Source organism: Pituophis catenifer, unplaced genomic scaffold (genome assembly GCF_029215685.1).
Source record: "Pituophis catenifer annectens isolate HBS135680 unplaced genomic scaffold, rPitCat1.0.hap2 SCAF_6, whole genome shotgun sequence".
Classification (NCBI taxonomy): Eukaryota; Metazoa; Chordata; class Lepidosauria; order Squamata; family Colubridae; genus Pituophis; species Pituophis catenifer.
Window position 1 is genome coordinate 15,143,665 of NW_027256886.1, and position 13,571 is coordinate 15,157,235.

Consider the following 13,571-nt stretch of genomic DNA (forward strand, 5'->3'; position numbering starts at 1 on the left):
AAAATCATAACCTATGGGTAATGTGTTAAATTGCTTGAGCTGTGACATCAATAAAAGTTTAATCCCCTGAAATTAACATTGAAAATAAATTACTCACTTGAAGCAGAGAGGCAAATAGTTGTAAAATACTCTTTTCTTTTTGAAAAAAATTACATGCAGTTAGAACCAGGTTATCCAAGGAGATTCTCAGTCATCCAGGTCATGGTTATCCCAAAGGTGCTTTTTCAAAAAGGCAACTGGACTTTATTTTTCCTTGAAGACGTTTTGCTTCTCATCCAAGAAGCTGCTTTAGTCTTCAAGGAAAGCGAAATGTCTTCAAGGAAAAATAAAGTCCATTTGCCTTTTTGAAAAAGCACCTTCAGCTTTATTTATAAAGCTTTTGTCTGTGAAGAGTGTGCAACAGATTTCATTTTGAAATCTTCTGTATGACGTCGTTCGTGAAATGCTCCATTTCATCTGCAAAGTGATTGCACTGAACACGTTGGAAGCATTAGAAAATGCCCCTTAATGGAAGCACTAAAAAAATATCCACATGTTGGAAACACAAGAAAATACCCTATAGTCGATCTGATGGTGGCACAGAAGATTTTGTCTTTTGTGGCACCGGTGCCATGGCTTACCCTATCTTTCTGTGTTACACCAGCCCCAACAATGACATGTTTCTCATTCTCTTAAAAAAAAAATCACAGACACACCTTTTTACATCGACATCCTTATCAGTAACTTTGCCTAACATTCCATTTAAAGGATATTTTTTTTCCTGTGTTCTTACTCCATCTTATTTTACTATTTTTCTACCATAATTATATGGTTATGGAAAATTGCCTCAAGGTTTTCTGTAATTAGAAAGATTATAAAAATATTATCATTCCATTATTACTGTCACCACTAATAATAACAACAACACATTCATCAGTTCAGCAGCAAAATCCACAGAAGTTACAGTTAGAGTACGTGTCTATTATACAACATTCACTACACAGAACTCTGTTCCGTTTTATCACATTTTAGATAGCCATAACTGTGGAACGGTGTTATCTTCATTTCTATTCAGACCAGTTCAGAAATAATTTGTTGTTTGAGATCACAAACCATCACAGAAACATCTGTGCATAATTAAAAATCTGACTGTGTATATAACAATCAAATCTACCTCCCATAAACATTTGCGTAAATAATCATCAAGTATTTGTATATTCATAATATCTTTTTCTCTTTGAACAAGGCCATTGCTAAACAAGCTACTTTATGGCTTGCTTTGGGAAAGGGCTGTATTTCAGACATACTTTTTATATAGAAGATCCCAAGTTCAGTCCTGGGCATCTCTAGTAGATATGGAAAGAAAAATGTGAGTAAAACTGAGTGGCAGCAAAAAAAAATAATAATAAAAAAAAAAAACACCACCCTTTCATCCAACTCTGATGGTGAACTACAGTTCCCATCACCCATGACTGTGCTGGCTGTACTTTTGAGACCCAAGATCCCATAATATTTGGAAGGCTGACTTCCCCACACTAGGGATAGACAGTACCGATCTAGATGAACCAATTTTCTGGCTTAAAATAATGCAAGTGCAAATAAATATATAGTGCAGTAACATCTTGAAATTCTCATCTCTGCATTGCTTATTATTACCATATTTGTGTGGCCTATCATGCTAATGCTCCATTGAATTTTTGTACGTCTTGGTTTTGAGTTAGCGACTGTTAGAATGTTCCAGTGGCTCTTAATCCCCAGGCTGATGTAAAAATCAATAGTGTTGCTGAACTTCTACTCTGCAGTCAATGCCTCATTATAATAACAAAATGCTATCATCATTAGTGTCATTGTAATATAATATATCTTGGACCTGGAGTCAGAAGATCCAGATTCTAGTTCCCACTGAATCATAGAAGTTCACTGGATAACTACAGGCTTGTGGACTCTCAACCCAATTCACTCCACTGAGTTCTTGCTGTAGGGATAAAAGAAAAGAAAGTCCCCCTATGTAAACCACCTCAAGGTCTCAAAGAAAATTCCTTGCTTCTGATGAAAAATCAATGTTCTCCCTGTTTCTGTGGGACACAGTACGACAGTTCTCCAAAAATCTTGGAACTTTTAGTTCCCATATATGACTTTCTGCAAATGACATATTGGTGTGGCAACTTAAAGATCATTAAGCCTTGATTGAAACAAGTAAGTTACCCTATGGAATTAAAATGAATGCATTTCAGATATGATACATTCTCTCCTAACAAGATGCTGTGAAAACACCAAGTGCAGCTTATAATTGCTTCACTGAAAAAAAAATAGTTCTATCTTTCCAGAAGAAATTAGAGGACATTTCACTGGCAAATTTGCCTAGCCTGGTAGTCATTGCCTGTAATATATTGGTACAGCCTGGGAGGGTCTATGACGATTTGACATGGCCAACTTGCCACAGCCAATTCGCCGCAGGACAATTTACCATGGCCATCTTGCTGTGGGGTGACTCGTTGCGGGACAAGAGTTACGCTAATATCAAAGAAATGGTGGAATAGAATCACTAAAGAAAGAAATGAATTGTGCATGACAAAAATTAAAATAATTTTTATTTCTTTTAAATAATTAAATCGAATTGTTCAATTGTCCTGTGGCAATTGTCCCATGGCGAGTTGGCTCTGGCGAGTTGGCAGTGGTAAGTTGGCCACAGCGAGTTGGCTGCAGCAAGTTATCTCATTCTACTTCTGGCAGCAGAACTTCAGTAGCCAGCACGCTTTGCATTTTCTTACAGGTACCTCAACGAACTACTTCCATTTCACCTGCATTAGCTCGGAAGAACTCACCTGGGAATGGGAATGCTCTAGGACCTCGACTCGGATCACAGCCCATAAGAGCAAGGTAACGCCAACCAAGATAAAACTTACTGTCCATACATCTAAAGCGCTAGGTTTAGAAGAGAGACCACATCTGAATGTTCTATGGAGGAAGAATGTCTTATTTCCTTTCCCCAAGCCTCTTGAGATGTAGATAAGAAGAATGTAACAAGTTAAGGAACCACCTACCCTATTCAGATAGTGTTGGATTGTGGTGTTCAATGGGAGAGCACATATTTTGCAAGGAAGTCCTGTCCCTGCCATCTTTAGTTTTAAAAAAATGCTCAAAGGAGCATGAACATAATGGACACATACATGGAAAGAGCCTTGCTGGTTCGAGCAAGATCCAATCAAGCACAGTGTTGTGTCATAAACAGGTAACCAGGTGTATTTGGGAAGCTCATAAGCCTTCATAAAATTGTAATAGCCCTTTTCCCACTGTTGCTTCTTAGCATCTGATAATATAAGATACCAGTTACCTGTTCACTACCTATGTTCAAGGAAGTGACATTGGCTTATCAAGACAAGTAACTACTGATAGTCCTCGCCATGATTTTGTCTGGTTTCCACTAAAAGCTGCCTAAGCTAATGGTCCATCACAGTATCTGATGGAAGCAAATTTCACAATGGGGAACATCTTAAGGATGTTTTTTTTTCCCCCAATCCTGCATCTTCCTATGTGTAATTTTAGTAGATAACTACATTGTGAAATGGGGGAAAACCTATTTCTCTCCGTAGTAGCATCAATTAACCCCTCTTCCTTTCGGTTCACCTTGAGTTCAAAAACCCCAGTTGTTGCAGTCTTTTAATTTTCCCTTTTTTGCAAATACCTCCTCTGGTATTGTTCATATCTTGCCTGGCACCTTTTCAGATATTGCCTGAAATTCTGGGGAGCCATTGCCTTTCAGAGTAGATTATTTATATTTCAGATAGAATAGAATAGAATAGAATAGAATAGAATAGAATAGAATAGAATAGAATAGAATAGAATAGAATAGAATAGAATAGAATAGAATAGAATAGAATAGAATAGAATTTTTTATTGGCCAAGTGTGATTGGACACACAAGGAATTTGTCTTGGTGCATATGCTCTCAGTGTACATAAAAGAAAAGATACGTTCATCAAGAATCATAAGGTACAACACTTAATGATAGTCATAGGGTACAAATAAGCAATCAAATCATATTAGGAAACAATAGATAGATAGATAGATAGATAGATAGATAGATAGATAGATGATAGATAGATTTAGATGTTATTTTTATATTTCATATTATGCTGGGCAAGAGATCTTACTTATTTCAGCTCTTGATAAATCAGGATTTAATCTGATCTAACTAAACTAATGCATTAAGAGCTAGAGGATTGATGTAAAATAGGAAATAGCTAAGATTTATTTAAGGCTTTGGCAAGCATTCATCTCCACAATATTTCAAATGTCCTTTCTGGCATACAATAGCAGAAATCTTTGCCTAAAAGGATGTAAGTCTTGGATCTAGGAGTTCTTGCTCTTTCTTCAATTAGTTTATGTTTTGCATCACACTGCAGAGCCCATTGCAGTAACAAAATACAAATCAGCCATAACCTCAAGACTCTTTTTTGAGCACCACAATGTACAACAAACACCGTCTAAGTAGAAGATTGAATTATTTGTTCAGAAAGGCAGCAAATCTTGGACTTTCCCTAGGAAACCTCACTTATTCTGCATCTAAAATTCCAAATCTAGCAGAAACCAGTCTGAAAATATTTGCATTGTATTCAGGCAAGAAAATGTTTCACCTTCTATAACTGCCTTTCCCAACAGGATGGAATTTGGGATATAGGGTTGGAAAACAGAATAAAACTAGTAAGTTATTCTTAGAATGACCCAGTTAAAAATAGATAATCTATATGTTATTTACCAAAATAGTTTTCCACTCAAGGTGGCATGCATAAAAGCTACCCTGTTTTATTTTAGGCACAGCTGCCCTTTTCTCATCTTGCTGGGATCTGAACTCTTGAGAGAAAGAGCAGGATGGGGTTTGCTAATCTCACTTTAAATATAAGAACAGTTTAAGGGCAGCTGGAGAAGGTTGGATACAAATCAAGGAAACTGAGTTTCAGTGCTTTATGACCTCTAGAAGAAAAGGTGGAATGTCTGTACAATAGGCACATATATGTGTGTCACCCCCAACAAGCAGGATTTAAATCCAGATTCCTCTTGTTGAAGTCTGACATTCTATTCTGCATATGCTTTAGGCTGGATTTTTACACCTGTAATTGTTCTTAGGAATGTCTCTTCATTAATTTGCAGTGGAATTGCTGCTTGGAGCTAGGCACTTGGTTTTCAAATTCAATGTCCAATGCTAGAATGTTGTTACTATATGTAGGCAATTTTCACTAACTGTAAAGGTGAAAGTGAGATCAAAAAAAAGATTGGACAGGATAAAGTTGGCATCCTTCAGCTAAGAAGATCCCTCTAGGTGTGTGGTACTTCATTTCTTCTAATACCTCACAGCCAGCCTGGAGCGGGACAGTGTGAAATAACACACCTGGGCAGTGTGTTCTACAGTAGATGAACATTCACATTTGAGACTGCCTAGAGTCCTTTCAGTTATCTCAAGATCAACTCATTTGTTGCCTCTTGGAGGGAACTAGAACAAGGCAAATAGATTAGTCAATATTAGCTGGTGTATAATTTATGGTAGCTGAAATACAGAGCTACATACATCATAGAATATTTGCAGCTGGTTTCAGAATGATTTTTAAAAAAAACTTGTCACTTACTGGTTTCCTTAATTTGATGGCTGCCATCCCATTACTCTTAATGACTTTATTTTGGCCGTGCTACTGTCGTATCTCATATACGACAGTTTTTTAAGATACTGTTTTAGCAGAAGTTAAGGAAATCAAAATGGTATGCTGCAAAGAATTTAAATAAATGTATGATCATAGATAAGGCCCAATATTTATTTGATGGCTATTGATTTCTCGAAGATCATATCTATGTAATTAGGTTGTCCCTTGTTTACTATGAATTTGTGATTACACATACAGATATTAGATGATACAGCTCATCTAATATCATCCAGGATCTCTTATCAACTTTTCCAGAGGTTTGATTGGAGAATTGATAGTACCCAAAGCCAGTAATGATTTGTAAGCCTGATTCTCTGACATAATGGGAAATGATAGCTTCTCACTCTTTGAAGATGTTGTGTAAGGCTTTCAGACTTGCACAATACTCATTCACTTTTCCTACTTTACACATACAAGAAGTAGTTTGGGAACATTCTTGCAGGGCCTCAACTTTACAGTTTGGTAGCAATGTTTTGCCTTATTCTACTTAGTGAAGATCTTTGGGTCAACAAGTAATTGTTGAAAGAACACAAAGAACTGTTTTCTCCTTGGAGGAGAAGAAATCTACTCCATCCCAGTGCAGTAGCCATAAACTTGTTTAGGGAAAGGGAAAGACCATCAAATATGGATGACATTGGTTGTTTTTTTCACTGCAGTTTACAGTGAAGTTTTATCCATTGGCTCTTTTGACTCTACTTAATGACTAACCTTCCAATTTTGTGGATTTCCTGATGCAATTTTTAAGCATTATATTTGGAAGGGGATCTAAGGGTCCCCCAAAAAGGATGTCCATGGTCTTCAACTTCAGTTTGCTCCCTTCTGAAGAAAGAGGGAGCTGTGATTTAGATGTTCATGGCATTAGAAACTAGAGCAACATGGTTGATATTCTGTTAGATCTAGGGATACATGCCATCTTCAATACCAAATATCTTCAATGAAAATTTGCAGCGGTGACCAAGAGAAGCATCAAAGGGTTCTCTCCCAACTTACTAATTCATAAGAATCTTTCTAAAGTATTTATGAAATAGTTGAATAGATAAAATGAGAGCCAGTTTGGTCTAGTTGTTAAGGCACCAACCTAGAAACCAGAAAATTGTGAGTTCTAGCCCTGCCTTAGGCATATGAAAGCTTGCTAGGTGACTGGATAAGTCACTCTCTCTCAGCCCAACTCACCTCACAGGGTTGTTCTTGGGGAAATGGAAGGCGTATTAAGTATGTTTACTACCTTGAGTTATTTATAAACAGATAATAAAGTGGAATCCAAATAAATAGGTACAACATCCTCTCTTCTTTCCTGTTTCTAGTAACCCAGACCTGCGGAGAACAGAGCCCATAATAGAAAATCTGATACAGAGGACAAGCAGTGGCAGTTCTTCCAGCTCCAGCACCCCCAGTTCACAGCCCAGTTCGCAGGCTGGCTCACAGCCTGGATCCCAAGCTGGCTCCAGTGAACGGAACCGAGCCAGAGGTGAGGTTTCAGCCCATTCTCATGCCTACAGTTTGTCCTCTTCTACTTTCATTTTTGCTGCTTGACATGCTCTACTCATTGGCTTATCAACTGACCACCTGTAATGCTAGGAAGAATTTTTATTTCCCCCTGTGTCCTTAATTCTGTTTGTGTTTTGAATGTCTGCCTTCCTATGAAACACTAAGCCAGGATATTTTAGCCATGATCATTGGACACGAGGTATCACCTTGGTTTGCTAATAGTATTAAGCCATTGGGTTGATACTGTATATCATGCTAAGCCACAAAAACGTGAACAAACTTACAGTTTAGCACATACAATCTGCAGTGAATGTCTACAGGTGCCAGGCTTCTGTCCACCTCTAAACCATACTGACCTCTCAAAATTTAGTTAACATTCCACAGGATCACAAATTTGTGCTTAACTTGCAAGTTGTGATGAGATCTCTAAAATCTCATTACATTTAGCTTGGGTCACAAAAAGGTGTCAGTTCCTGGGTGAAGGATGCTCTATGTTTTGAATGTTGAAGAAAATGGATGCCACTAAGGGGAAGGACGGGTCCCAATTTGCTATCTCCTATTTCTACAACAGAAAACTGAAGCAGTCCTTGGTAGATGAAAGAATCCTCAACCAAATAAATCCCCAAACCACCACTCAGCCTGGGTGTCTTCCAAATGAATGAACTAAGACAGTGGTCAAGGCTGGGAATAGAATAGAATATCAGAGTTGGAAGAGACCTTGGAGGTCTTCTAGTCCAACTCCCTGCTTAGGCAGGAAACCCTATATCATTTCAAACAAATGATTATCCAATCTCTTCTTTAAAACTTCCAGTGTTGGAGCATTTACAACTTCTGGAAGCAAGTTGTTCCACTGAGTAATTGTTCTAACTGTCAGGAAATTTCTCCTTAGTTCTAGATTGCATCTCCCCTTGATTAGTTTCCACCCATTGCTTTTTGTCCTACCCTCAGTTGCTTTGGAGAATAGCTTGACTCTCTCTTCTTTGTGGCAGCCCCTGTGATATTAGAACACTGCTATTATGTCACCCCTAGTCCTTCTTTTCATGAAACTAGACATACCCAATTCCAGCAATAATTGAAGTCCATACATCTGGAGGTGCCCAAACTAGTCTGAGGCCATAGCATAGCATCAAACTTTATTCCCTGATGGGGTGATTCCAAAATTGCACTACTTTCTAACTCATAGTTGGTATTAAGTTAATAAATCCAACAAAGGGAAAAGTCCTCCAAAGGTCGGTTCCTCACGCACAAGGCTTTGAAGATGTATTCCTGGTGGGAAATTCAGTCTTGCGACCTCACCTTTTCATTTGAAGTGGTACAGCTCAGGTACAGGTTAAACTAAGCCAAACGTCCCATTTTGGAGAAACTTGTATTACACAGATGTGATCAATACCAAAATGTCAATGATGTGAGAATGGAAAGAAATGGGATTTTGTCTCTGGGCAGCATGTACCCATTGAGATCTAGACTCAGAAAAGATTACAGTCAGCACCCAAGAGAATGGGATTTTCTGAAGCAGACCTTCTCCCCCTGCCTCATGCTCTCTCCCTGATTTGATCTTTAATCCTTTTTGCACTGGATTTCTTCTTTGCCCAGGAAATGCCAAGCTTGAAGGATCACCCATACTCCCACATGAACCAGCCAAGGTAAAGCAGGAAGACAGCAAGGAGATGACACGGCCAAGTCGACCTGCTGTGAGTCCCATGTATCTTTTGTGACAGACATCTGTCATATATGAGCAACATATGCTGCTGCTTTTTTTTTTTTTACTCGATGAATCATCTCTCCACAAATTTTGTACAATTTGGGGGGGGGGGGTTGGAGTGGGGGGAGGAGAAGAAACAAGTATCTAATACACTTAAAGTATACTTCAAGTATTTGTAAGGTACTATAGTACAGGTACATATAGTACAATCCCAAAAGTTATGTTGCTAAGGGAGAAATTAGTTAAGTGACTTTTGCCCTATTTTACGACTTTCCTTGCCACATTGGTTAAGTGAATCAGTGCAGCTGTTAAGCTAGTAACAGGTTGTTAAGTGAATCTGGCTTCCCCTTTGCTTGTCAGAAGGTCACAAAAAGGGGATCACAGGACCCCGGGACACTGCAACGGTCATAAATGAGTCAGTTGCCAAGCGTCCGAATTTGATCACCTGACCACGGGGATGCTGCAACGGTCGTAAGTGTGAAAAAGAGTCATAAGTCACTTTCTTCAGTGCTGTTGTTACTTTGAATGGTCACTAAATGAGTTATTGTAAGTCGAGGACTACCTCGACTAGACAGTTGTCGGTCTAGTTTCTAATAGTTTGTAGATCTTGTTGTCATTATCTGCACTTGTTTTTATTTTGGTGTTATATCTCAAGAAATCCTGGCTTGGTTCAGCACAGGATGAAGCACAGAAACCCAGCTCAGTGCCTTGATTTCTGACCGAAAGAAGCAGATAAAAAGAAATTTAATTAAATATCCCCTACCCTCTGGCAAATCTAAATTACCATTATTTTTGCTAGAGATTTCACAAAGGCGTGTAACAAGCTGACTGTGCCATTTCATACCGGTTTGATTTTGCTTTTTGACATTTTGTACTTCTAAATTGGAACAGGGTATAGAAGAAATTACTTTGTTATTTTGTTTTTCTCTTTTTACCCTCAATAATTTTTAATTTATTTCTAACCTACTTCCTGATTTTTTTGACATTTTATTTTTCTACCTACACTCAGTTTTAATTTAATTTTAATTTAATTTATTTTGAATTTGTATACCACCCTTCTCCCTGAGGACTCAGGGCGGTGAACAGCCAAGTAAAAACATCAAGTACAAATATTAAAATACAATTAAATATATATATATATAAATTTGGCCCCATTAATTAAAAACGATAAACAAAACAATTAAAAACACTTAAAAAATTAACAAGTTTTGTTTTACTTCTAACTGACCTGGTTTTTCTGACGTTATTATTTATTTATTAAATTTATAAATTTATTTTCCTATCCTGGTGCTAATTACTCCCAAGCCTATAATAAAGCAACAGAGAAGGTCAGCAGTGTCTATTCTTGGTATGTCATGCCCTTGCATAAAGTTATGCTTAAAGTCAAACCCTACTTTCTTGTCTGCTAACATCTAACAAAATGGGTTCTTGCTAATTGTAATTCCAGAGGAAAGATCTTAATATAACTACAGAAACCCTCTCTCTAAAAGGAAGTGTGACATGTAAAACTTTTATTTAACTTATCTTCCATCTCAATCTCTTTAACCCACTCAGGTAAGGTTGAGGCATATTAGAGTTATAATGATAGTAGGGACCAAAATAAACTCTATATTTCTAGATTCTCCCCCCCCCAAAAAAAATAGAAAAATCAGTTCTGATTAAAATGTTATTTTTAAGATATTTACTCAGAAATATGAAATATGAAAATTGTACTTTCTCCTGTCCTGTTTGGGCATTTGTGTAACAGGTAAAAGTTATATGTAGATCTAGATTTTTAGGTTTCAAATTCACCATTTTAAGATCATGTGGTAAAGGCTTCAAAGCCACATGAGAATAAAGGGAAGTGTCACCAGGGATATTCTGGCTGCGTCCTGGAGTCTATTTAGAGCTCATGAGCTTTATCAGAGCTGCCATTCAGTTATCTTCCCTGCTTGAATATGTGCTTTTACTAGTTACACAAACTAAAACTTACATATTCATTATGTAAAGAAGCATAAGTGAGAACAAACAAAATTGTCCATTATTTGATAGCAGTGTTCCAATATCACAGGGGCTGCCACAAAGAAGAGGGAGTCAAACTATTCTCCAAAGCACCTGAGGGTAGGACAAGAAGCAATGGTGGAAACTAATCAAGGAGAGATGCAATCTAGAACTAAGAACCGAAGTGGCGCAGTGGTTAGAATGCAGGCTACTTCTGCTGACTGCTAGCTGCAGTTCAGCAGTTCAAATCTCACCGGCTCAAAGTTGACTCAGCCTTCCATCCTTCCGAGGTGGGTAAAATGAGGACCCAGATTGTTGGGGGCAATATACTGACTCTGTAAACCGCTTAGAGAGGGCTGTAAAAGCATTATGAAGCGGTATATGTCTAAATACTATTGCTATTGCTAAGGAGAAATTTCTTGACAGAACAATTAATCAGTGGAACAACTTGCCTCCAGAAGTTATGAATGCGTCTGTTGTGGCCCCGCCCTCTGAGCCTATCTCATCGGAGGAAGAAGGCTCCGAACATGAGGGAGAGGAGTCAGCCAGGCCTCCCTTTCCAGGCCCCTCCCCTCTGACACTGTCTCAGGTGCCGGCCGAGGGAGAGAAGATTAGCCAGGAGCCAGGTGTCTCTGATGAGAGCGAGGAAGGAGAGCCGTCGTTCCTGGATACACGCCAACGAAGGCTTGATAAACGGTTGCAGCAGTTAAGGAGGCGTGCTAGGGATTAGAACTGAGTCACTGGACCACACCCCAGAGACTATATAAGAGAGGGTGGTGGCTGGTAAAACTCCGTGACGAACAAAAACTAACTCTGGCTAGTCACTTGAACAACGTCTGAAGCTGCCGAAGGGATATTGTTTTGCTGGACTATTTGCAATGCGTATGTAATGTTATGTTATCTGTTGCAGTAAAGCTCTTGGCAGACGGTGCTTATATTGTTGCCAAGTTTGAGATAACGACCTGTGTGCGTGCCAAGTACTTTCTTAACCCTCGGCTGGCTGTGTTTGTCTGTGTGTGTAGACGGGGACAGATCAGCTCCAAGACTGGAAGCTTTTAAGAGGATGTTGGATAACCATTTGTCTGAAGTGGTGTAGGGTTTCCTGCCTAAACAGGGGATTTGACTAGAAGACCTCCAAGGTCTCTTCCAATTCTGTTATTCTATTCTATTTTATCTCATGGTTGCTGAAAGGAGAATTCCCCAACCGAGACAGAAGTGACATGTAGCTAGCTACTCATGTGTTTTGGGTATGTGTTTTCTTTAAAGACCCTCCAACTTTTAAAAAAATCAGTAAATGCTATTTATTCCCTACCATTTGGAGTCAGAAAGCCTACAGTTTTACAGGCAAAACAGGCATACCATCATGTAAAAAAACCAAAGAAAATCTCCAAACGTGACTTCCCTAAACACTCAGGAAACAAAGATCTACATTAGTCATGTACTCTATCTAGACTGCATCATCACATCAGTTGTTCAAATTCTGTAGTGTAGGGTTTTGGCTTTGCCTGGATCTAATTCTCACAATTCCTTTTTCCACACCTTCCAAACTATAAGTGTTTTTTAATCAGGGCAACCTGGTCTACCCAAATATGGGACAGAGCATACTGCTTCCGCTTTTGCCTTTCAGCCCCAATCCAGGAGCCTTCACAGGCAGTCACTTTTGTGACAAACTATTTTTTGTGTTAAATTTATATTTACCCCAAAAAAAATAAAGGGACACTAGTATAGATCTATTTCAAGCTGTTTAGCTCTTGTCAGCTAGCCATACCCTTTATTTCTTTGTCGGTAAATATAAATTCAACATTCCAAACTATATGTCCCTCCAAATTAGGATATCTAAACAGAAGAAAGAGAAGACAACTGGTCAAAGGTCACGAAGTATGTTCATAAATCCTAGATTGAAGCCAATTTAGGAAAATATGTCAGGACCTTTAAGGTAAAGGTAAAGGTTCCCCTCGCACATATGTGCTAATCGTTCCTGACTCTAGGGGGCGGTGCTCATTTCCGTTTCAAAGCCGAAGAGCCAGCGCTGTCCAAAGACGTCTCCATGGTCATGTGGCCGGCATGACCAAACGCCAAAGGCACACAGAACGCTGTTACCTTCCCACCAAAGGTGGTCCCTATTTCTCTACTTGCATTTTTTAACTGCTTTTGAACTGCTAGGTTGGCAGAAATTGGGACAAGTAACAGGAGCTCACCCCGTTAAGCGGCACTAGGGATTTGAACTGCTGAACTGCCAACCTTTCAATCACAAGCTCAGCATCTTAGCCACTGAGCCACTGTGTCCCCATCAGGACCTTTACTAAACAGCTATTACATCAAAGATGATTGGTACCTTTATTATAGTTTTTGTTCATGCAGGTTAAGAAGTACATTCCCAGAAGTATCATCATCTTACATTCTGAAATTATAGAAAAGCCATTCGCAACTCTTCCAACCATGTAAAGCTACTCTGAGACATGCTACATTGAACACCAGTGTATCTGTAATACTCTGTGGATTAAAATTGTTGTTTTCATGTGTGATTGGAAGCCTAGAAATCTAAGAAATGAAACATTTAGGCCCAGTCGGGGGTCCCTTTCTCTTGCTTGAATGATTTGTGAGCAGTAATTATGAAGCTCTACCTTTGATATCCAAATTATAATCGGGTTGCTGTTGAGAGTGTATAAGCCAATTTTTTTACTATTTAATTCTCTAGTTGGATGATGGTGAGCAGACTAATTTAAA

General features: G+C 38.6%; 1 protein-coding gene across 4 annotated transcripts in view; it reads left to right on the forward strand.

Moving 5' to 3' along the window:
* TNIK (TRAF2 and NCK interacting kinase) overlaps positions 1-13,571 on the forward strand; it is a 273,951-nt gene that overhangs the window by 219,848 nt on the left and 40,532 nt on the right. For all 4 annotated transcript variants that reach the window (XM_070945925.1, XM_070945923.1, XM_070945924.1 and 1 more), the window contains 3 exons: positions 2,753-2,859; positions 6,979-7,142; positions 8,756-8,853. In XM_070945925.1, the coding sequence (XP_070802026.1) occupies positions 2,753-2,859; positions 6,979-7,142; positions 8,756-8,853 (369 nt within the window). The remainder of the gene's footprint in view (positions 1-2,752; positions 2,860-6,978; positions 7,143-8,755; positions 8,854-13,571) is intronic.